The sequence below is a fragment of the Tenrec ecaudatus genome, chromosome 6, assembly GCF_050624435.1.
Source record: "Tenrec ecaudatus isolate mTenEca1 chromosome 6, mTenEca1.hap1, whole genome shotgun sequence".
Classification (NCBI taxonomy): Eukaryota; Metazoa; Chordata; class Mammalia; order Afrosoricida; family Tenrecidae; genus Tenrec; species Tenrec ecaudatus.
In genome coordinates this window covers 51,485,998-51,512,170 of record NC_134535.1, presented here as the reverse complement: position 1 = coordinate 51,512,170, position 26,173 = coordinate 51,485,998, and the positions used below count along the sequence as shown (strand labels likewise).

The 26,173-nt window shown below is 39.4% G+C and overlaps 1 protein-coding gene across 10 annotated transcripts in view; it reads left to right on the top strand.

The window, feature by feature from the left end:
- NAV3 (neuron navigator 3) overlaps nt 1–26,173 on the top strand; it is a 924,907-nt gene that overhangs the window by 881,362 nt on the left and 17,372 nt on the right. For 7 of the 10 annotated variants that reach the window (XM_075551244.1, XM_075551243.1, XM_075551247.1 and 4 more), the window contains 9 exons: nt 4,697–4,818; nt 5,775–5,795; nt 6,497–6,669; nt 8,413–8,566; nt 9,736–9,910; nt 15,098–15,195; nt 17,155–17,250; nt 17,520–17,688; nt 19,777–20,012. In XM_075551244.1, the coding sequence (XP_075407359.1) occupies nt 4,697–4,818; nt 5,775–5,795; nt 6,497–6,669; nt 8,413–8,566; nt 9,736–9,910; nt 15,098–15,195; nt 17,155–17,250; nt 17,520–17,688; nt 19,777–20,012 (1,244 nt within the window). The remainder of the gene's footprint in view (nt 1–4,696; nt 4,819–5,774; nt 5,796–6,496; nt 6,670–8,412; nt 8,567–9,735; nt 9,911–15,097; nt 15,196–17,154; nt 17,251–17,519; nt 17,689–19,776; nt 20,013–26,173) is intronic. The other 3 variants (XM_075551242.1, XM_075551240.1, XM_075551239.1) reach the window with 2 other exon arrangements.

The window sequence follows — 26,173 nt, the reverse complement described above, 5'->3', positions numbered from 1 at the left end:
ACATTCAAAGTGATTCTATTACATTAGCTATTGATATTGCATTGGGAAATAGTTGGGTTAAGTTCGTTCTATGTATATGAAGGTGATTATATAATCTTAAGGTTAGTATTTTAAGATGACGTTGAAACTGGTGTTATAGGAATAGTAAGCGATGCTGTCAGGTTAACATTTTAACATAGGCTTGTCAAATACATCACAGCCCAACAGCTGGCACTTTCTAGTTAGATCAAATACTAGCAGAATAATTTGCCCATTTTTTAATAAGGACCTTTTCATCAAGGTAACTTCAACTCACGTCAGTCTGCTGACCCTCATGTTGTTTCAGAGAAGAATTGTGCTGCATGAGGCTCTCAGTGGCTGGCGGTATTTGTTTGATTTTGTAATTAGATGGTCATGCCTTTCTTTTGGTTCATCTGGGCAGACTCCAATTTCCAAGTTTGTGGTTGGCAGTCGAGTATGCTAACCCTTTGCACCCCCTGAGGACGCCAATTGATCTAGGTGCCTACGTATTTTTTCTATAATGATGTGTCACATGTATTATCAAATTCTCATAAATAGTAGCAGTGTAGAATAAAGTGAATCCATTTATTCCTTCAAAATACTATCTAAGTACATGCTATATACTAGACATGCTATTTGATCTTGAGATAGAGACATCAAGAATTGTGCTGCCTCTATAGCCAAGGAGCTCATAATCTAGAATGCAAGGGAAATAAATCTTAAATTGTCACACAAAACATAATTATTATACTGCTGAAAGATTAAGGTAATGAGAAATTTTGCTTTTATTGAATTGTGCTATTGCTTTTTAAATTACTGTTTCTGTGTGTAAATAAGGTTTGGGATTTTTTTCCCTTGAATGTATAGTTTGGCTGCATATATATTGAATTGCTCTCAACCGTAGCTATTTATTTTGAGATGATATTAGGCAATTACAACTGGGCTAGGTAAATAATAAGAAAGCAAAAGTCTATTTGACAAGTGCTTATTGATCACCTATAATATGCCACACTGTGTATAAGGTCCTGGATATACAATGGCCAAAAAAAGGACATAGTCTCTGTCTCTACTGACTGTATACTCTAGTGGGAGAGCAGGATGTAAGTGATTGTATTTGATTGTTGGTGTAGCTGCGCGTGCATGTATGCACAGTTCCCATTTGTAAGATGGACATGCATTGGTGCAGTAGAAAGGATGCCGAGGAAGCTAGTCCAAGTTGTGTAGTCAGGGATCACCCTCCTGAGACAGCTGCACATCGGGCGAGAACCCAAAGAACAACTATGAAGCTGTACTGTAAATTTTGAGAAGAGGGTATACCAAGAGCAACTTCAGGCAGCACATGAATTCGTGCACTTAAAGAACAAATAGAGAGAAAATAATGAGCTAAAGTGAAATAGGTATGAGTAGTACAAATTTAGAGAGGTAAGAAGAACCAGACTAGTCAGAAACTTTTAGTACTTACTTTGGAGATGTAATAGTTTTCTCTTCTTACTAAGGCCACAAGTAAGAGAAGGACGAAGAAGTTGATCTTTATAAAAGATCTTATAAGAGCTGTGCAAGCCCCCAATAAAATGATCTTTTAATAATAATTTTCAAAGATAGCCTGGAGGCTATTTATGGAATGGTATGAAAGTGAGTAAGTTGGACAGCTAACTATATATCTATATTTATGCACCATATTTATTAGCAAATCCTGATAGCTATCCCAGTGCCGTTGAGTCGATTCAGACTCCGAGCAACCCTACAGGTCGCAGTGGAATTGCTCCGTAGGGTAAACAAGGTTGTACATCGCTACAGAAGCAAGACTACCAGATCTTTCTACTTCAGAATAGGGGGTCGATTTGAATCACTGTGTCAGTCTGGGTACTTTAGAAAAAACAATCCACAGAAACTCAAGTATAAGAAAGAGTTTTATATAAAGCTTAAGTGAGCATCAAGAAAACATCCCAACCCAGTGCTGCCCAAGCCCACAAGTCCAACATTAACCCATATGTCCAACACCAGTCCACAAAGTCCTCCTCCATCTCACAAAACAGATGCAATGATGCCGACTGCAGGAGGAAAACTGAGTCAATGTGTAAGCATCTCAGCGCTGGAAGGGGTCTCCACACTGGTGCTCCAGCACCCAGGGCTGCATCGGCGTAGGTTCATGTGGCTTCTTCTTGGGGATGTCTGGCAGGAAGTCAGCCTTGCAAACTGAAGCAGGGAACGGCTAAGGCAGCTGCACCCTGGTGCGACCATCACAAAGCAAGAGACCGGAGAACTAGAAAGGCGAGGCTCACCAAGCTATTTATCCCTCCACCCTTCAATTAACCTCACATGTGTTTATCAGCCAGGTTGGCACAATAAACGACCTCAACCACTGACCCTTCGGTTAGCAGCAGAGCACTTAACTGCTGTACCATCATGTCTATATCTAGAGTTTGAGATAGAGAATAGCAGCAGATACGATATGTATATACAGGTACATGTACATATATTTACATATCATACATATACATATATGTGGATAAATCAGAATTGGTTTTATTAGGATTACTTTATATTGTGTGACTTTTCCCCTAGAAAATCATGTTAAATATGTCTCTGAACAGTAAAAATCTGCAGATAGGTTTACTCGGTAATACACTTTTCTCAGTCTCCTTAAGTCTACTCCAAACAGAGGAATCCATGTGGATCTTCTGGGCCAGTTAAATGTAAGGCTCAGAAGGTTATGGCAACTGATGTTTGGAATTCCAAAGGAGTAATCTTGGTATATTTTTTCAAAGAATACAAGATGATCACAAGGACTTATTATGAAGATATTTTGAGAAAATTGAAAATTGCATTTGTGAGTGAAAGGCCAGGCGAATTTTGCCAGTGAAGTGTTTTTCATCATGACATTGGCCCTGCTCATTCTTTAAGAGTTGCAAAGACTGTCCTGTTAGGAAACACCACCTTCAGAAGCACCTAGAACTTAATGGAGATTCTGATGCAAAACGATAGTCTCGAATTTTGATATTTTTGTTTAATAAATATTGCTGGAGTTTGTAGCAATAATGTTTTACTTAGCCTTGTGTGTGTAGATAGATACACTATGCATGTGCACGTGTGTGCATGCACACACAGACACGAGGACTTCAAAAAGTTCATAGAAAAGTGGAATATTTCCACAAACTTTTAGAAAGAGATGTATATACAAATAGATGTTCACACAAAAATGGCATATTCATACACACAACCTCATTTATTATATGCTTTTAATATAGCTAGTTAGGATTTCATTGCCACAGATCATTTTATTATTAATAAATCAGTCAACTGACTAGACTTTGGTTTTATACTATTAATTTATCTGGAAACTGAACACTATATAGTGACTTATGATATCCTGAAGTTTTGACTGAGAATTTTTTTCAGGTCTAATCTATATCAATGTCGATGAATTATAGTAATAGGCATGGCTGGAAGGCAAGCATGATGTTAGAAATAATCTTTTCAATCCCTGGTGGCTAGTGGGATACTCCTTGGCTGCCAAGCCCACCAGTGAATCCACGAGGGAAGGAGGGGCTCCTGCTTCTGTAATGACAGCCTCAGAACCACCTGGGATTGTTGGAGGCAGGATGGACTCAATGGCAGTGGGTTTAGTGTTTGGAGTGTTTCTAGTAGCACTTTCGTTTGCTGTAAGTAGATACAATTTCCAATTAAATTTTAATACCTATGAGGAAACCTCAACACCAAATGGTAGTGTGTAAATTGAAACTTTTGAAAAGCGATTAAATATAAAATAATGCCATCTTCAGAATGTCTTTTATAACCAGAGAAGCTTTGTGAAGCACAGAGGGGTCATGTCATGTATTTATCACAAGTGTTGCAATCAGTCTAGCTCTGAAGGTTGACACCATATTTTTCAACTCTGTCACAAATTGCTAATTAGTAATTAAACTCACATTAGTGGCTTTCTTTACGAATAAAGTTGGAGCAGAGTAATAGTAAAGTTGGCGATACTATTCTTATTTTTCCTGTGGTTGCTGTTATTACTATTCTAATTCCACTGACTATGGGTGAGAGGGAAGATTAGCAATATCTTAAATATTGTGTGTGTGCTTGATTTTCAAGGCAGATTCTCTGTCAAGGACCTTCACCTCTTTTGCTCTTTGACCTTGGTCAAGTTACTAAATTTCGCCACACATCAGTTTTCTCATCTGTGAAATGAAGTAGGTGGTGAGATAGCTGAAGGTTTGTTTTGGCTTTAACGTGTTATGATTCGATGAGATGGAAAATTAATAGATTTGGCTTTGGTAACCTTATTCAAAGCACACTTATTAAAAAGGCACAATTAATTCTCATCCTATTATGAGTTTCCATCAAGTCCATGGAACTAATCTTTTGTAATAAATCATTTTGGAAGCACTGTTTGATTCAGGTATTCAGTAGAAATCAGTAGCGTAGACTTTCATTTTTGAACAAAACTCTGAACTCATTAAGCCACCAGTGCTGTAAACCATTATCAAATTCCAATTGAATCCCAAAGCAGGTGAGTCATTGAAGTAAATGCCCATGTACTTTATTGAATTTATAAACTAAAACTGCCTCGAAACGGCCTGTGAAAAACCTTCTTGGCCTTCACGAAAGACTTTGTTCTCGGACACCCTAAAAGGCCCGTTTGTTCAGACAGTCCGCACGAACAAACGGGGTGCGCTCTCTCTGTTGGCAGATGTCCGCATCCGCAGACAGCATTCCTCAGAAAGCGTTTCTAGTGTCAATAGTGCCACGAGTCACTCCAGCATTGGCAGCGGCAACGACGCAGACTCCAAGAAAAAGAAGAAGAAAAACTGGGTAAGCCATCGTCAGTAATCTAAGTCCAAAGTTCATTATTACACCATGAGTTAGCTGCCTCCCCCCGCCCCCCACAGCTTTAGAAATCTGCACAAGTTTATAGAGTCCCATTCAAATGACTGGCACCTTACTTATCACCAACGTCAGCATGGCATGATTCTGAAGAGCATGGCAGTAAATGAGTTCGAAACCCAGGTCTTCAGTTAGTGTTTGGATCTTGTGCAGGTCACTTCACTTGTGGGGTGTTCGTGCATAAAAATAAGTGGCTAATGAAGGTATCATAGAATTATGAAGAATAAAACACATGAAGTAAAGAAATGCTGTTAATACCATGTGATACAAAAGAATTAAGACTCCTCTTAGACCAAGGATTGATTGTGGTAGTCAAGAAGACAATGATGGTGATGAGGGATGGTGGGAAAGGGTAGGAATGGAAGCAGAGGGAGAAAGAGCCAGAAGAGCCTTTAAACTATCCCAGTCCACAGGATTCCCAGGGTGAGCAAAGTGATACAAAATTGCGTATTTTCATTGTTTGATTTTAGGTTCATTTGTTCCTATCTGGGGGATATAGCAGAACTATAGAAATGCACTCTAACAGAACTATGTCTTAGTTTGCTCGCGACATAATTTATGATAATATTAGTCAATTACTAATCCCTAATGAAGGGGAGCTGTTGTCACTCAAAAATGTTTAAAAACACATGAAGTAAGGAGTGCTTTTAAAACCATCAACTGAGTAGATCTTCAATAAGACAACTCTGTCTAAGGGGCAAACATAACCGTGACAGCTGATGATGACGTGACTAGCAGAGGGTGTCCCTGGAGTGCATTCTGTAAATAATGAGAGACATATCTTTTTTTGTTTTAAAAAATGTTTATGCAGGTAATATTTTAAAATACTGATCAGCCTTCATTCCCTTGATTTGTAATTCCACACTCTTTCATGTTTCTGCAAGGTGAACTCTAGAGGAAGTGAGGTGACTATAAACCGTGGACAATTTGGCATGCATCTATTAAAAACCAAGAACAAAAACACAACAAAAACCCTACCTTGGCATGAATGCTATTCGTATTGGCAGTAGGCTTTTATACCTTCAAAAGCAGATTACCTTGTATGTCTTTTCTTTGCGTCTTTTCATTTTTAATCTCCAATTTTAAAAAGAAGTGGTAAAACCGCTCTCTGAACTGAGCTGTAGGGGATACCAATTCTGGTTTTGAATAGTCGGGGTGGGAATGGAAATTTGAATAGAAAAATCGAAATTAATGAAGTGTTAGGTAAATTTGATTCCTTTTTGCTTTTACGTTTATACTGTCAGCAAGACATGACTTGATTGTAGCTCTAAAGTGGCCATTTAAAACAAATTGCCTTCAAGGGAGAAACCTGGGGAATGGAGACCCCTTCAAGGTACTTCGTTTTAAATGAGTGCTCTGACAGCCATGCCCTTGACCCTGCGCTATTAAAAAAGCCTCCTATGTTTGCGCTGCGCTGGATTAATACAGGAATCAGACCAAACCACAAAGCACGGTACCGGTTGTCTTAGAGATACTGTCCTGCAACCGTTAATCCTCTGCTTATACGTACTGACCCCAGGCAATGGCTAGGACGCACCCGCACACTAACGTCCCCAGGCAAGCGCTCCCAGTGCAGATAGACAAAGGTAACGTGTCCTTCTTTCAGCTGAGAAGCTCATTTAAACAAGCCTTCGGAAAGAAAAAGGCCACCAAACCGCCCTCCTCCCATTCGGACATTGAAGAGCTGACCGATTCGTCTCTTCCAGCTTCGCCCAAGTTGCCCCATAATGCTGGTGACTGTGGGTCAACAGCGATGAAGCCTTCGCAGTCCGCCTCCGCGTAAGTCACGCTGACACCGCAGTGTTTTAACAGACTGGTCTCGGCGCAGCCCCCTCCCGGTGGGCGCTGGTCCTGTCCAGACGTCCCTTCCCAGGCGGGGAGCATTTGTTTCTCTGTCATTTCCTCATCTGGTTCTCTGAATCGTTCCTAGTCTCACCTCTTTTCCCTTGCACTTGTCTAACTGTGCGTGTGTGCAGGTCACCCCTGGTCTGGCCGCCAAAGAAACGCCAAAATGGCCCTGTGACCTACAAGCATAGATCCCGGTAAAAGCGAGTGTGGTGCATGGCGACTGCGTAGAGCCTAGTTCTGACCTCCGCACGGTGTGCTTGGCTTTTTCTAAACCCGCCCGCATGCCTCTCACCAATAGACACCGCTTCTGTCGTTTGGTTTCAAGTAAACGTCCATTCCTGAAGCCAAAGTTCAATTCACTTTACTTCTGGTGGATAATCTAACAGCATGCTTGTGGTAGTCCGCAAGGGGAGAGCGCAGAGCCAGGATGCCACACTTGGGACATAGAAGCACGCACCCTTTGCTATTTTCTGCGCTGCTTATCTCTGACTTTCCTGCATACCTGTGAGGTTCCTCCCAGAGAACTGCCACAGGCAGCAGGGCCTGGGCTTGGGCTCACATTTCTGTCACTGTACAAGTAGGAAGGAGGAACAGAGCACTGTCGTGGAAGGGCCAGTAACCTAGTCCTCGCTTTTGTACTAAATGGAAAAGATATTCGTGAATGTAAATCAAATCATTTGGACACATTTCCTACAAAAACAAACATTACAGGTACAACATGGGGCCTGACTAGTCTGCTTCTGTGGGCTGAACCCTGTGATTTAGCATCATTAGCTGTGAGCAGAGACTAATGAGGAGGCTTTCTGCTCCTGTAAAGAGTTAAAGTTCTACCCCACCCGGAGGGTTGCTTTGAATCGAAATAGACACAATGACAAGGAGCTTTGTTTTGTTTTTGAGGCTAGGAAAATTATGTAACGCTCATCGTTATTTAAATGTCCACAATGTGTGTCGAATTTATCTCCCACAATAACAACAACGACAAAGCCAAGTAAGGTCTTTTGCTGTAAAAATTTAGAGAAAAAGTAAGGTGTTTTTATTTTTTGTTTGCTTGTGGTTTTTTTCGTGATGGGGTTCTGTTGTTATTTTGATACCATTTTGTAAATTACAAATGGATTTGTCAGGCCCTTGGAAAAGGATGGGCTGAAATAGATACTAGGTCTGTGGGTAGACTTAGGGAGCCCTGGCGGATTGTAGATTAAGTGGTGGCCTGTGAACTGCAAGATCAGGAGCTGGAACTCTCCCATGGGATCAAGATGACCAGCCTCGGAAACTCTTCAGGGCAGGGCATCCTGTCCTGTAACATCTGAGTCACTATCAATGTTGTGGCAGTGGGTTGGGTGTGGTGAGGAGGAGTCTTCCGTCCTAAATAACAAGGGGATCCAGCAACAAGGGAATTTTGAGGGTTACATTATATCTGGTAATGGTGTTTTCCAACTTAATATTTCAGGAAGACAAGATTAAAAGGGAGGGGGGAAAGGCAGCTACTCTTTTTGGTTTCAAGCCTATGAACCTGTTACTTTTCATAAAATGTTTTATGTGTGTCTCTGGCTTTTGCCAGTAGCAAATCATTTCTGTACCTGCTGAATAGGATTCCAGATGGGTCCTTTAAATGAGACACTGCACAATTCCCTCGCTTTCCCTGACCAGTGATTTTGCATCCTCATTCTTCTTCAGGATCTGTGAGTGCACAGAAGCTGAGGCAGAGATAATTCTGCAGCTGAAGAGTGAGCTCAGAGAAAAGGAATTAAAATTAACAGACATCCGGTTGGAGGCCCTCAGCTCTGCCCATCACCTTGATCAGATCCGGGAAGCCATGAACCGCATGCAGGTCAGTGAGATGGACCGACAGGGAAAACAGGAGAAATGCAAAGGCTGCTTATTGTCCGCTGGTGGCTATTCTAAAAATATTCCCACTTCAAGACTCGCTGAGAGAGTGCACTCTGTGCATTAGATCACTGCAATTTCTTATTACTCTGTACAGACGGAGCATTTTGTCAAATTCAGGGTACACGGGCGAGCCAGTTCTTTGCACTGTCACATAGTCAAAAACACGTGTACTGGTGGTTGCATTCCGCTTGAGAGACAGGTGTTTAAAGAAACAGATCCAGCTCGTTTCTCCATTGACCTTAGGGTTTGTTTCTTTCTGTTCTTCTGGACTTTGACTTTCAAATACCTTTATCCTGTTTTCCCTGGAAAAACTGCAGTAATGAGGAAACTACAGAGAGTTGACGCAGGTTTCTGCAGATGGAAGTAAGAGTGATGTGGAACGCCATCTGCAGAAGAGAAAGCTTTTGTTTTTCACACAAGCATCTGAAGGCTAAATTCGGAACCAATCTGTACTTCGCCTAAGGTTTTATTTTATTATTGTAAATCAGTAATCACTTGGTACCACGGAAGGAAGGCTGAAATAAGAAACGCTCACTGCTGGGCAGATTCAGCTGCCGCTATATGTTCATCCAGAGCCTTTTGTTGTTTTTATAAGCTTAGTGCCCCAGTTTGATGGAACAAAAACTTTTGTAGCTGTTAGCTAGGGTTCTGAAGTGATTTTAATCAGCTTCTTTAGATTTTTTAATCTTGCTCTTTTTCTCAACTTGGTGAAGGCAGAGCATTACGAATGGCATTCTGTTATTGGCCTATGAGCTCTTAACGTTCCTTTTAAAATAGAAATGTTATAAATTAGTCAATTGTTTTTCCTAATGTAAATAAGACCACCTCCTAGAAGACTACTCAGGTCTGGGATGCATTCAGGAAATAGTAATTAAAACAACTAAGGGGTAGTGTCTCAATATTCTCAAATGAATACATATATATGGCTATGAGGAACAGAATCTTTTTGTTTCTTTTGAAGGACATCCTGTTTGATTTCCATTTGTTCATTGCTTCATGCTTTTTTAAATTAAGAGAGTAGAATGGTCATCGACCAACTAGCTCAAATAATAGATAGTCAGTAAACAGACAGTCTCAATTTCCCGGTCATGTTTTCCCTCTTCACAACAGAATGAAATTGAAATCCTGAAGGCCGAAAATGACCGACTGAAGGCAGAAACTGGGAACACCGCTAAGCCTGCGAGGCCACCCTCGGAATCCTCCGGCAGCACCTCCTCGTCATCCTCACGACAGTCCCTAGGACTCTCTCTGAACAACTTGAACATCACAGAGTCTGTCACTTCAGGTGATTTTATGCACCTTCCCGCACGAACTAAAGCATGCCTAGGACTTCCCAGGAGGAACAGCCTGGAATTGCGAGGAGCTTACCTACCACCCTTCTCTCCCGCACCCTCTTAAAGATGTTCTCACCCTATTTCTCAGAAAGAGCCCTCTTTTCCCTCTTACCCATGTATTAACATACCCCACTGACAAAAGGACACTCTCTGAGAAAGAACGAAGGAATGTCTTAGTGATGTAGTTTTCCCAAGCATACTCGTAAAATCACTCGTGTAGAACGATTCTTCTTCCTGAATTATGAAAAGAATGAGGAAATGATTCCATCCACATGATGACTGGTAGGGCCCATGAACATAGAAATAATCGCCACAGGAAATGTGCAACGTTTTAAGGGGACAAAGTCCATTTACGAGTGTAAGGGCCCCTCTTCCTAAATGTGACTATAGGTTCCTACACTGTGTTGCCTAGAACCAGACCTACTGCCACGGAGTCAATTCCAACTCACAGTCACCCCGATGGGGTCTCCAAGCTGTAACTCTTTATGGGAGCAGATAGGCACATCTTTCCCTCAGAGCCGCTGTTGGATTGGAATGACCATCCTCGCAGTCAGCAGTCCAACATTTCCCCGACAGAGCCACCAGGGTTTCTATGGATGGAATTTTAGTCACTAAATTCGATTAGTGGAGACTTCAGTCCAAAATATAAATGATTGCTCTAACACATAGATACCTCCATTTCCCAAATCCTTTCATTTTTCAACAAGCAAACACAAAGAACACACTCGCTTCTGTTACTGTATTCACTGAGGCTAATGATGGAACACAGGTAGGATTTTTATCCCGTTGCAAATAGAATCATGTGACCTGATTTCATCTCGATATTTAATTATATGTAAAGCTCTTAGTCATCATTGTACAGGATTTATGTAGGACAAATTTAAATGAGGATCTGTGGTGATTACAAGGAGACCCTGTAGAGCAGTGATTAATTACTTGGCTGCTAACGAGAAGATTGGTGGTTCAAATCCACCATCTGCTCTGAAGACCATGAAGTAGACTATGAAGCTGTCTACGTCCATTAAGTTTACCAACCTTGGAAACTCTGTGGGAGTTCTCCCCTGTCCTACAAGGTCACTATGAGGCAATTGACTTCATGACAGTGGGTGGTAATTACAAGGGACAACCACCAGATGACGCTTGGAAACCAGGAATATACATGGTAACCAGACTTCATAGTACAATTTCTCTTCACTCTACTTTTCTTAAATTACACTAAAATTCATAGAGAACAAGAAAGTAACTAAAATTATATAGTATGCTGATTTTTATAAAATTTTCAATTCCCTAAAAAATCAAAATATTCATGCTGTAGTTATTGATCGGGTTTTACAAAAACACTCCCTAATTGTGAGCACTTAAAAAATTCTAAAACCCATTTCCTTCTAAATGTGGAACAGAAGACCCAAATATATAAACATCTTCATCTTATGCCTTCAAGGCATTTGGGATTTAATTATATGTAATTCAGGGAAAATTAAAACATATGGTAGGACTCTGAGGAGAGATTTGAGGAAAGAAATAAATTTTGACCAATACATAACAGAGATCTTCCCAGATAAAATGATTTTGCTGATCATGAGGTTCAAAGATAACAGCCAAATAACAAGGGATGTATAGAATCTGAGGGTTCTGAGAAATGTTAGGAGATGGACCTGACAGGAAAATCAAGGGTGTCGGTTCTGCCCCTAACGGCAGCCAGTATGTGTCTATGCCGCTGGCTTGACTCCCAAAGACAGAAAAGGCATTCTCCTGTGCAGGACCCTCAAAACTCAACTTGAAAGCACAGGATGTCCCGGACTGTCGGACATGATCTTGTTATATTCTCTCTGTAGGTGCAAGGTGTGGTTGAGGCAAGACGGTCAGTAAAAGCACACACATGTAGAAGCAAAACTGAAACAGATGTTTAGGAAATCCTAGAAAATATAAAGATAAACATTAAATCAAGGAAATTAACCTTAGGACTTGTGTGGTCATCAGAATTAATTCTACAGATGGCCATAAATGACAATTGGTGCCAATATTTAGGGGAAGGGGCAATTCTTAAGATTTTGTAAAAACATACTTCTTATATCACCTGTTTTAAAGTGTATTTTATTCCTGTATAATTTCATATTCTTCATAATTTCCCAGTGGTGATTGCTGTGTCTGAACTGAGATGGACAATAAGAAACTAGATGGTGGGGATACTACCCTCAGATGATCACAATATTGATTTAATGGGTTAAATATATAAAATTCAGACATGCTATGTGCTCAAAAAGTATCTGAGGTTCATGATCGATATAAGAAAGAAGTAGGAGAAAGAGAGGAAAACTGACCAAATATACCCACTATATTCTTGAAATGAACAAGAGTTCATAAGACTGTGCCATAAAGATAGAAGGTTGAAAAGCATCCGGTCCTTGTCAGAATTTTACTTTATTGTAACCAGAGGAGATCTTTTTGTTTGTTTTCTCTTGAAGATGTCCTCAAAAGACCTTACCTATTTTCCACACACAAATCATCTTCACTGGAGAGCAGATGCCGTACACTTCTTCCCTGTTTATTTCTTAAATAACACTGAACACATTGTGAAATTATATTTTAAGGATGTACCGTCCAAGAGCGCAGGGAACTCATCTCTATCTCATTTCAATATGCAGAAGCATTCCTGAGAGCTATTCTTTTAAAGAGTGCTGCATTTAATAAATATTTACTACATATGTATGAATGTTCTTGAAAATCAAAAAAGCAATCAAGAAGGTATTTAGCTATGAACTACAAGATCTTTAGGAGTTCATAAGCAGCAACAGTGAGCTATTGAGGCAGGGGTGGAATCATAGCATTAACGTGATGGTTAAAGAACACCTGAGGTTTGAGTGGAATCGGGCAGAGCATAGGATACTGTAAGATGCTAAACTGGTCATAGTATTAAATTCTAATATGGTACATCCTCTTTTATGATTAAAAATATTCTGGTCCCAAATCCTTGTAATTTCAAGCTTAAAAGGCTTGTTTTTAATCATTTTATTGGGACTCATACAACTCTTATCACAATCCACTCATACATCAATTGTGTAAAGCACACTTATACATTCGTTGCCCTCATCATTCTCAAAACTCTCGCTTTCCGCTTGGGCTCCTGGAATCAGCTCCTCATTTTTCTTTCCCCCTACCACTCCTTCCCTGCTCCCCCCTACTTTATGAACCCTTGATAATTTATAAATTATTATTTTATCATATCTTATACTGCTCGGCGTCTCCCTTCACCCACTTTTCTGTTGCCCGTCCTCCATGGAAGAGGTTATATGTAGATCCTTGTAATCGGTTCCCTCTTTCTACACCCCCTCCCTTCCTCCCTCCCAGAATTGCCATTCTTATCCCTGGTCCTGAGGGGTTCATTTGTCCTGGATTCCCTGTGTTTCCAGTTCCCATCTGCACTGCTGAGCATTCTCTGGTCTAACCAGGTTTGCATGGTAGAATTGGGATCATGATAGTGGAGGGAGAGGAAGTGTCTAAGAATTAGAGGAAGGTTGTGAGTTTCATCTATGCTACACTGCACCCTGAGTGACTCATCTCCTCCCCACTACCCCTCTGCAAGGGATGTCCAGTTGTCTACAGATGGCCATTGGGTCCCCATCATGCACTCCCCTGATTCATGATGATCTGATGCACCCCCCTGTGGTCTTTGATACCTGGTCCCCTAGACCCTTTGTGATCACACAGGCTGGTGTGCTTCTTCCATGTGAACTTTGTTGCTTCTGAGCTAGATGGCCACTTGTTTGCCTTCAAGCCTTTAAGACCACAGACGCTATATCTCTCGATAGCCAGGCACCATCAGCTTTCTTCACCACTTTTGCTTATGCACACATCTGTCTTCAGCGATCATGTCAGGAAAGTGGTATCACGGAATGACCATTCAACACCTTTCTTACAAGAAAAGTCTTTATTTTTAACTGTTAAGATAAGAAATGCCATAAAGTTTTCATAAATAATTCTGCTCATTGTTCCTTCCATGATGTTAAGGATCCCAGGTGGCACAGTGGTGAAAGCACTCAACTGCTAACAAAAATGTTAGCAATTCCAATCCACCAGCCGCTTCGTGGAAGAAAGATCTGTTAGCCAGTTTCCTTACAGATGACAACTGTGGAACCACAGGGCACGGTTCTACTCTGCCCCAAAGAGTCCCTGTGAATCAGAATCAGACAACACCACTGCACCAGTTCCCGTGATGTTATTTACAGTCACAGTGCTAGTCAAAGTGATTCGACCCTCAATGTACCATGCCTACATTCTCTCCAGTACACAACCCCATTTCTGTTACCCACAGAACGCTATCTTGGTGTTAAGCATGACTACAGTTACATTGTTGTCAAAAGGACAATATGTATTTGGAACCCTTTACCTTGGTAAGCCCCCAAATTAGACATTAATGTGGTATAATTCTAAAACCAATTTTAATCATGTTTAAAGCTTAGCTAACGCTAACATGCCTTTTTCATGTTTAGCTGTTTACTAGAAATACTATTTCTGTTTTGCAACTACAAGAACACAGAACACAGGAGAGTTATAATACCCTTTTGTTACAAAGTATAATGCCATGGCTGAAATTCTAAAACACAACCCAATAATTTCAGGTGTGCGGTAAGCCATAATATAAGTGGATGTGTGCCAAAATCTTGAAAAGAATTTGAGTTGACAGTCAGTCTTAGCAGCTTTGCATTCATAAATTGCACGGAATTGAGCTTAGATATTTTAGTTTGGGTAGAAAAGTTAGATTGCTTTTTGGTTGCCCAGTTCTAATTATGACTGAAAATTACTCAGGTATTTTTCAGACGTGTGTGATAGAAAAAGGAACACCTTATTTCCTCATCTAAAGCCAGTGAGTGACCCAGCACTTGGGTGCAGATGGTGGAAAGCAGAAATAAATTCTCAGGTTGAAACTTCAATTCAGCTGTGGTAATTGATCTTTTGGAAAACTTGAAGTTTCAAATCAGTTAAGTTGAAATGAGGCAAAGATACTAAATGTTCCCAGTGAAAAATCTAATACTACGAGGAGCAAACAGTGGTGGGAAGCAGAAGAGCTAATGTTACCGTGTGTGTGTGTGTGTGTGTGTGTGTGTGTGTGTGGTGTGTCTCTCTTTAAATGTTGGTAGATATTTTTCTAGACGATGCCAGTGATGCGACGGGACATAAAGAGGGGCGCAGTGTGAAAATTATGGTCTCCATAAGCAAGGGCTACGGTCAAGCAAAGGTATGTCTTTGGCCTTAAGTTCTTTATTACCAAAGGTTGAGAATTACTTTGTCAAGGAGCCCTGGTGGTGGAGTGCTTACACATAGGACTGCAAACTGCAAGGTCAGCAGTTCAAAACCACCAATCACTTCTCAGAAGAGAGATGAGGCTTTCTAGTCCCATAAATGACAGTCCTGGAAGTCCACAGAGGCAGTTCTCCCCTGTCTTATAGGGTTGCTCTGAGTCAGCTCGACTCAATGGCAGTGAGAATCATCTCTTCTGGGATGTACACTATCAAAGATGTTTGTTCTGCTATTAGCTTAAATGTTACTCAAGCATGAAAATAAAGACTACCTAAGATATTATGTCATCATATAAGCAAAAAGGTGTTGCTCGTGTACTTTGTGTTTATTCTCTTAAAACCATATTCATTGTCAATTCAGATCCATTAGGTACCACAAGGGAAAAAAAAAGAAAAAGAAAATTTTAAGGTGTATTCCTTATGCAAGATCTTGTCTAATCCATTCTTTTAGCATTACTTGTAGATTAGATGTGCTTTTATGGTATGTATTAACTGGTTGCTAGAGCTATCAATCAGGTCTTTGTGCAAAAGAAAAGAACATAAAGCTATATAAATATTCAGGAAGATACATTTATTACTGAGTTCACTCAGCATGAAAATCTATTGAACTTGTATCTGTAATATTTTAGCTATTTTAATTTTCTGGAATGAAATATGTCTTCAAATTGGCAATATCATTCTGAACCTACTCCTTCCTTAATCTATATATCTATATCTATCTATAGATAGAGAGAGAGAGAGAGAGAGAGAGAGAGAGAGAGAGAGAGAGAGATTAAGCTGAGAGTGTCCTTGAGAGGCAAGGATACAAATTTGTGGGTAATCCTTTTTTCTTTCATCAAATAAGAGAAATGCCTATAAAATTTGAAGTAGTTGAGGCACTTAGGTTTGAAAACCACTTGAGCTAGCATTTATGAGGCTTTATGGCAATGTAATGTACATTTATAGGATTCAATAATGTAGAGCAGAAATTGAGGTTCTGTGCAGGTTCAGTGACTTACCTAAGGTTATTCTGGTGTGTTGTAGAATCCATATCTTCTAACATCTGACTCAGATGTAGGTGGTGACTGGAAGCAGGAGTGTTTTCTCACAAGTATTTAATTTTATTGAATGTCGGCATGACTCTTATTCCATGCAACCATTCCCAGTTGTCACGAAATCGGTTCCCAGCCTTATTGTCGTCTAGTTGGACTACAAAACCTCTATTATTTACTTTTCCACTATTTTTCAAAACACCTCAAAATATCATCTTGTAGAAAAGAAAGACCAGGGCCATTATTTTTCTTGTCACAGACTACTTTGGTTGACAGAATGAGCCCTGGAGAATTCCCTGTTAGCTCTTTTAACAATGAATCCTTATAGACTGAAAGTGGAAATGGTTTTGTAAGTATGTAAAGTAGATCAACCATGGATAATTTATTGTAATTTTAAAAGCTGGATTGTTCTTTAGACATCATCTAAATGGTTAAATAAGAAACTTGAGTTTGGTACTTACCAAAGAGAAGTAGACAGTACAGGAGTATGAAGTTCTGGGATTCATGTGATAGTGGTTCGTTCCTGTCACCGTTTCCCTTCTACCAGGCTGCTTCTCTTCAGAAATGCACTCACTGCATTGAAATGGAAAAATATTATTTTCTGTTTTGTTTCCCCTTTGAGCCGACTGATCAGGTGCATGAATCTGTGCCCCTTTATACTCCACTTTGCTTAATATCTCTTTCTTTTATTGTTACTGTTGCTGTTGTTTTGGTTAGTTGGTTGCTTGTAGTGCTGGGGCATTTTATTTTATCAATCATATGTGTGCTTATGCTTAATGACCAAGTATATTAATGTTTCAGTAGAAAATTAGTAATAAAGCTAGATACACAGTTGGATCTTATCTTGCTTTATTTGTCCTTATTTAGGATCAGAAGTCTCAGGCATATTTGATAGGATCCATTGGTGTGAGTGGAAAAACCAAATGGGATGTCTTAGATGGTGTCATTAGACGTCTTTTTAAGGTACGTTGTACAGTAAGCTTGATCCTGTTGTCCAGAGACTTTCAGTTGCAGAGTTTCCACTCGCTTTCCTACTGAGACATAGCTGCTTCTCCTCCCTGTTTCAAATATTAAGGAAAGGTTTCTCTACGTGTACTGTGTGATAAAGTAGTTCTTATATTATCCATTTCAAAAATTCTTGACAGCTAGCTTCATGTCCCCAGGAGTTTTTTTATTTGTTGTAGATGAGTTGAACCACTGTTCTGACTTTTCCTTTGTGTGTTTCATTTTAGGAATATGTGCTCCGAATGGATGCATCCACCAGCCTTGGTCTGAGCTCGGACTGCATTGTCAGCTACAGTATAGGAGATGTAACTAGATCCCACAGCCTGGAGGTGCCCGAACTGCTGCCTTGCGGATATCTTGTTGGAGATAACAACGTCATCACTGTGAACCTGAAAGGTAAAAAGACAAGAAATTGTATGGGGTCTTTTGACTGACATTTCACCTTTTCGCGCTTTCTCTTCAAATTTACATTTGAAAATTAGGTTAGCAACTTTAATAATTTTGCTGTGAAAAAAGCCACGCTGACTCTCAAAAACAAACATTAAAAAACTAAAGCAGTAACATTTCAGTAGATAAAATTCTTTGAGTCTTGCGACAGAAAACTTTGAATATAATTTGGAGATTCCCCAAGACTCATGAAAAAGAAGGAAATTTAACAATCCAAATTTCTGGGTTTTCTGCCTTAGCATGATGCAATTAAAGAGAATTTCAAATTTTTTAACATACGGTACAAAGTAGATCCTTAATGTTCAAATATAAGTTACCAATAAATACCACTTTGGAATTAAAAGAATGGAAGTTAATTACCAGATATGAAAAATTCTGTCATCCCTACTTTAGAAAATATGATTAATCAGGGTTGATGCTGTTACAAGTGAAATATATATCCTTATTCATGTGGTCGGGTAAATGAGGAAGTATGGCTGCAAATTCCGGCAAAAAATATGTATTAAACAAAGTATTTATGCAACAACTACCAAAATGTGAATTTATTATTAGTTAATATATTCTCCATCTAGGTCTAAACACTTCTAAAGATGGTAATTACATCTTTCTACTCTTTCCATGTACATCATGTCAAAGTGGCCATTTAGGTATCCTCTAGGGTCCCAACAGTGTGCTTCTTAAATGTTCTTTAGGTGTAGGAAACAAAATGAAATTTGAAGAGTCAAGATCAGGTTTGTAGTTTGGATGAGGTCATATTTTCCAACAAAAATTCTCATAAGACAACGTTTTCTACCCTCCAGTGATGAGCAGATGCATTGTCATGAGAGGAACATGTCTTGGCACAACTTTCCTGGACTTTAACTCACCAATGCAGTTCCTATTTTCCTAAAACCTCTTCAGAATAAGCCCCACAATAATCCTGTATTCTTCTAAAACAGCAGTTCTCAACCTGTGGGTCATGACTCCTTTGGGGGTTCAACAACCCTTTCACAGGGAAATCAGCAGTTCTCAACCTGTGGGTCACGACCTCTTTAGGAGTTGACCAACCCTTTTACAGGGGTCGCCAGATACATAACATTAGCAAAATTACAGTTATGAAGTAGCAATGAAAATAATGTTATGGTTGGGGGTCACCACACCAGGAGGAACTGTATGAAAGGGTCGCAGCATTAGGAAGTTTGAGAACCCAAAAGTCAGTCCACAACCTTCTGAGCCAACCTCTCTTCCTGGAATTTTATTGGTCTCCCAGACACCCAAACAGGCCACTCTTTTGAACGGACTTTTTGTTATTCTTGTTAAGGAACCTCAATGAGAAGACGGCAAGTGAAATACTGAGAGAACTTGTCTGCAGCCATCCTCTGATCCCAAAGATGTGTTTAAGCCCAGTAGGCTTAGAATAAGTCCAGGTCATGTCCCACTGGACGCCTAGTCGCAATGCTTTCTACTCATCTCCAGCATTAAAGAACAAGGACACCTCTATCTACACTGTGGATTCATAGGGGAATTTGTGAATATTTTGTTTATGATTATGATCATTGGATTAATAAAAGATAAGACTGTTGCTAAATTGTTCCTGACCAGACATAATAGTTAGTATTCTTTAAAAGCTTAACATTTGGCACATCTGGGATGTTGAATGCGATGAAGAAAGAATAACATGGGGGCAAGCACAAGAAACATATACAAAGGGGCTTCAAGAAAGTCTAGAAACATGAAATTAAAAGTTAATCGAGTTTCTCCATGACATTTTGAAGTCCCTTCATATGTCTCTGGAAACATTCATAAAAAACATGCAGAGTGGAATGGAAGCCTAAGCAAAAATTATCAGCTTGTTTTAGTTTGTATTTCCCATCTGCCTTATCCCTATTATTTTCCAACTTTAAATAGCAATATATCTTTATGGTTTAGAAATACTGTGGATTGTGTAAGAACTGAATTTCTACCACTAGCACAGTTCTGCGGTGAGTAGGTAACATATGTAAATTCTAACTTAAGGAGAACAGCAAGTCATGCTGTTCCTTTTGTTTCTTCCTTCAGGGGTAGAAGAAAATAGTCTGGACAGTTTTGTTTTTGATACGCTAATTCCTAAACCAATTACCCAAAGGTACTTTAACTTGTTGATGGAGCATCACAGAATCATACTCTCAGGACCAAGTGGTACCGGAAAGACTTATTTAGCAAACAAACTTGCTGAATATGTAATTACCAAGTCTGGGAGAAAAAAGACAGAGGATGCAATTGCCACTTTTAATGTGGACCACAAGTCAAGTAAAGTAAGTCATAAAATCCTAAGAGAATGTTGTTGTCTATCCGTTAGTCTCTTGAGCAGTGAAGTCTTAAGAAGGCATGGGGCTTCTATATTGTTCATGGGGGGCGGGGAAGGAACCACTTCTTCGACTAAAACTAGAATCTGGCAGATGACAAATCTTTTTTCATGGATTCGAAAAAGACTGCCATTCAGTAGTGTTTAGCTATCAGGGTCGCAAGGAATCCTGATAGCTCAAAGGTTGGGCACTAAGATCAGAGGTTTGAAACTGCCAGCTGGCTCCAATGTGAAAAAGACCTATTAATCCACTCCCCTTAGGATTACAGTTTAGGAAACCCTATGAGGTAGTACTGCTCTTTTAAATAGGGTCACTGTTAGGTGGTCTCTACCCCATGGCGCACAACATCAAGTGCTTTACAACGCATTGAGACTCTGCAGCAGAAAATGGCAGGGTAAGATTGTCGAATTCTGGTGGACATCCTTTTACGGAGTGTTAGAAAACAAGATATCTGTGCAAAGTATTATAGAACCAAGAGGACATAATAACTTCATAGGAGAGTGTGTGCTTTATATAAAAGGCGTTCATTCTTAGCCTGGGTCTTAACAGAGAGGAGAAGTTAACGGGGAGGCTGCAAGAATAGGGACAAGGGAAGAGTTAGAGTTCTCTGGACAGAAGCTTGGAGAGCAGCTGGCAATTGGCTTATGTCACATTTCCGTCGTATTTTTACCTAAGAATCAGGAAAGTGAACATTGTTGAACGAAATGGATTATTCCTAACATGTTCATAACCATCCTTAACTTACAATTATTCCTTACATCCTGAATCAGGTCAGCCTAAAGCTGCCTTGGTAAACTGCAGCTGTCTCTGAGCAATAACTTGAGGGCATCCAGACTCTGGATCTTGATTTTTCCCCATTGATAGCCTGCTTTTCAGAGCTTTAAATGGGCACAGTCTTTTATAACGCTCACATCTGAAAAGGTCAGAAACCAACTGAGTTCCCAACAGTAGCCCAAGCTCATTGGATTCCTGAAAAAAGATAAGCATGGTAACTTTAGGAACAAAAAGCCCTGAATTGAGTAAGTTCTAAGTCCTTAACGCAAACCAGCTGTAGGATCTTAGATCACAGCGTTGCTGTCTCAGTTTGCTCAGATGTAAAATGGGAATCATCACAAGATGGTGCTGAGAAACAAATGGGTCTAGGGCAGCGGTTCTCAACTTGTGGGTCGCCACCCCTTTGGGGGTTGAGCAACCCTTTTACAGGGATTGCCCGATTCATAACAGTAGCAAAATGACAGTTATGAAATAGCAGCAAAAGTAGTTTCATGGTCGGGGCGTCACCACAACATGAGGAAGTGTATGAAAGGATGGTGGCATTAGAAATGTTGAGAACCACTGGTCTAAGGTATGTACCACATGTACTCGTGTATAAGCTGAGCTTTTCAGCACATTTTTATGCAGTTTTTGTGGTAAAATTAGGTGCCTCGGCTGATATTCGGGATGGTTTAGATACTCAAGTATATACAGTATGTAAGAGACACAGAAAAAGAGGTTGAGACAGAACAGCACAAAAGTTGCCTGCGATAATGAATCATTGTCACACAACTCACATAGAAACCTTTGCTTAGAAGTATTGTGCATCTCTCTTTCAGGAGAGATCAAAGGGATGTCTTAACTTTCAATAAGCACAGCACTTGAATTCTAATATTTCCTTGGGACACCGGAACCCAAACCAAACCCTCTGCCATCAAGTCAATCTCAACTCATAAAGAGTCCTGTGGGATAAAGGACTTTACAGTCAGTAGTTCTCATGGATTAGAAAGCCTCCCTTTTTTTATGCTAAGAAGCAGCTCTTGTGTTTGAACCTTAGACCCGATATTTAGCCGCCCAATGCAGGTGCTTCCTGGAACCCAGCGCTATTCAGATTGTGATTAACCACCCACAGTCCCATGAACTAGAGAGTGGAACCTGGGGCAGAATATTTGATTTATCTTGCAGCAAAACGTAGGATGAGCATGATTGTTTGTTTGCTTCGGCCTTTGTGTTTAATGCCTCCTGTGAGTTTCATATCTTCATATCTTTATATGAACCCTTGAACAGATTCATTTTTCTTATTAGCCAAAAGAAGATAAAAGGTGTGCCCTCGTCAGCTAGTCTCAGTGTTCTCTTCCTTTGTTCCTCGATTTTGATCTGAGGGAACTCTTCAGAGTTTCTTTATGTGAGAAAAAAATGATTAGAAAATAAGAGTGGAATAAATTTATTATATAGGATAAGGAATTTTAAGAAAGCTAAAATCATTTTGAATAAAAAGTATATACTTTCAACATCATTTTCAAAAGAATAATAAGAAGTTAAGTGAACATTTTCAAGGGTATAGTCAGACATACAAAAATAATATAAGCGAATTTACATTAATCATTATACTTGGCTTCCCAAAATTAGCATATCCCATTTTATATAATTTGTTCATGTTTAGTACTTAAAGATGCTTTTAATAATTGTATGTGAATATTCTTTTAAACATTTGTTTGAATTTTTCCAGTACTTTTATTTTCTGCTCTGGCAGAAGAAAAGCATTTGTGCAGTTACTTGGGCAGCTCAGCGTTTGTTATTGCAAAATCGTGAAAAATCGAGCACTTCCAAAAGTGTTTGAACAGACATAATGCTGCTAGAAACAGTAATGGGAAGAAACCCAGGAGCAAAGCCCATGGGATCCAGCGCCCAGAAAGCACAAAATACCACTAGACAAATGTTTATTGTTTCCTTTATGTTTGTAAAATATGAATGGACTGTCAGTAAGGCTGGACACAGAACTATTGTGGCCAGCATATTGTGTCTGCATATTATTCAGAGCCATTAGCTGTTCTTGCCAGATTGTCAGAGACTACATGCTTTTGTTTGTGTTTTTGTGAGAGAAAATGAGTGTGGTTTCAAGGAAGGGGGGTGGAAAGCTGAGTTTATGTTAGGGATTGCTTTTGACAATATAGAATTAAAGTAAAAATGAACGAGGAGTAAAATAAATCATTTTTCTGAAAATATTCAAATCAAGCTGGGTAACTTTTTAATAAAGTACTTTTATTGAGGGCTTTTACATCTCTTATCACAACCCATACAATCATCCATTGTTTGGAGCACATTTGCACATATGCTGCCATCATCATTTTCAAAGCATTTTCTCTCTATTTGAGCCCTTGATAACAGTTTCTCATTTCCTCCCTTCTTCCCCTGCCTGCCCTCCCTCATGAACCCTTGATAAGTTATAGATTTTCATTTATATAGTTTACATCATCCTCTGTTGCCCTTCACCCACGGGTTATATGTTGATTCTTGTGTTCGATTCCTCCTAAAGCTGGGTAATTTCTGATGCTGTGCAGTAGATAGCCATGGAAAAAGGAAAGAGAACTTACTGATTTAAATATATATATATATATTAAACAATAAACTATCAGATGAAAGACACAAATCTTCCCATGTTTGTCATACCTCTGCACTTTACATTCTGTCCCTTTTCCCATGGTCCAAAGCCTCCCTCAAGGTGCCAGCTGGACTGTTTTGATTGAGGGGAGTACACACAAATAATTATATTTTTTCATGTTTGATATCACAGGCCCAAATGCTAGAGATGAATTTAGGAAATAATACATTGACAGCGAAAGCCTCTAGGAATGTTAGTTGGGAAAAGATCTGAAAATTAGACGTGACACGTCCATTTTTGTGTGTGCCTGGAGTCAAAAACAGAAGAAACAAAGATCAACAGATTTTACATAAGTGTTGTGATCTGTGTACATTATTCCAAATATGAGATTAATCTTATGTTGATGTCCATCAAGAGTATGTACCTTTTTATTCTGCCTGAGTAGGTCTTATACACAGAATATTTATGTCAATGAATTGATTCATTAATCTACCACAATTTACCACAAGCAGCCAAGAAGGGGGACTATAAAGTGATTTCAAAGGAGTCTTACAATGTGACAAAATTCTGTATCTATGACTATGTATACATCAGCCTTTCCCTTACTTTCATCAGATTCCCAAGGGGTCAGCTCTCTCAAGATGTAAGAGAACACATTCGACCATGCTCTTCTAATGACCATGCTCTTCTAAAAATAATTCATGGATTTCTTAATTATTGAATTCAGTACCTCCACTCTGTTTCCTTTTTCCCCTCAATTTATATAGAGCAAAATGTTGCTCAAGTTATATATAGCAAGATTCTCCTTGTAGAGAATCTTTTTTTTAAAGAAGTGTTCTCTTCATTCTTGTAACCATTGTTTTTAGCTTCCCATTTCCCCCAATCTCTCTTGCAATAACCCTAAGGAACTATTAATCTAGTGACTGTAGATTTACCTATCCTAAATTTTGTATAAAGCAAATCATACCCTCCCCAAAAAAATCCCAATAATAAGTAAACACAGATAAACCTCAATCCATAAAGGAAAAAAATAATAAAAACTAGGACATTAAAATAGGTCAAAGGTAGGAGCGGTAGTAAGTTGCTAAATTGTAACATAACTATATCTGCAATAATCCACCTTTCAATGCACTCTGTCTGAGGACTATTCCATCCCTAAGGGTGTTCAGTGGAGGCTTAACCTACACAGAGACTGTGCAGATGGACTTGAGCTTTCACTACCATGCATAACTTTCTGTAAACCAGATACTCAGAATTTAAGCTCTAATATAATTCCCTCCTCTGGTCTTAGATGTGATTATTTATAATTCTTAGATCACATGAGCTATTGTGCTCCTGTGTGAATTTAGTTGACACCTCACTTACATGGTTGTTTTTCTTAAGACAAGCCTTTAAGACCCCAGATGCTAGTCTTTCTGATAGGCAAACATCATCTTATTTTGTTCACATTTTGCTGTAGCATCCACATCTTCAACGATCAGTTCATGAGGGCCAATGTCAAACAGGGCCATGACATAAGAACTAATTCATTGATGTATGGATTGATATATACATGTAAGAGCCCCCAATAAAATGATCTTTTAATTACAAAAAGAACTAATTGTTCGTAGATTAGGGTTTATGATTAAGTGAGGGCTAAATATCCATTCATATATGGTTGCCATGAATACTAATTGACTTGATGGCAGGGATTTGTTTGGGTTGTTGTTTGGTTGGCCAACCTTAGAGGCAAGACGAAGTCCTGACAACTTGAACCTTTTCACCATTTACCATGATGTTGCCTAGTTGTGAGGAGTTTGGTGTCTTTATATTGAGTGGTAATCCATACTGAAGGCTTCCGTCCTTGATCTTCATCAGCAAGTTCTTCAAGTTCTTATTTTCAGCAAAGTTGTGTCATGTGCATATGGCAGGTTGTTAATGAGTCTTCCTCCAATCTGGATGCCACCTTCTTTTTTGCAGTCCACCTGCTTTGATTGCTTGATCGGCATATAGACAGAATAAGTTTAGTGAGAGGATACAACCCTGGCACACGCCTTTCCCAATTTTAAACCATGCCGTATTCCCTTGTTCTAGTCACACAACTTCCTCTTGATCCAAGGTCCAGATTCCACAGGAGAACAATTAAGTGTTTTGGAATTCATAGTCTTCACAACATTATCCGTAATGTGTTATGATCCACACAATCCAATGCCTTTGAATAGTAAAGAAAACGCAAAGCTTATACCACACACTCTGTCTTCTATATTTGGAATGCTCCTCTCCCAGTTTTAGCCATCAAGATCAGGCAAAACATAAAAATAGTACTCAATGGCAAATGCCACCGGAACTTCCTTCAAATACATATTCAGATAAACATCTTGGAGCTATACTTTTTTTGAAGTAATGTACTATTTTCAACTGTGAATTATAGTTATGCATGTTCCTGCCTAATCTGTTCTAGACTCCTAAACTTCGTGTATGCTTTTCCACTTCTAACTCATTATACCATTGTTTATCTCTTCATTGCTCTTGATTAATTATTTCCTTACTGAAAAAAAATCAGTAATTCACAGTTGTTTATTGAGTAAACTCTGTGTTCCTTTAATGGAGTCAGTCTTTCCAGTTTCCTTTTTCACCATCTACACCATCACCATGCTTATTCTACTTACAATCGAACACTCATCTCTTCCCCTAACCTCCCACACCCTGAGACGTTTCAGTGTTCGCTGCTCACTTTGTAGACTTGAATAGTCATCCCTAAATTATCCTCAGTTTT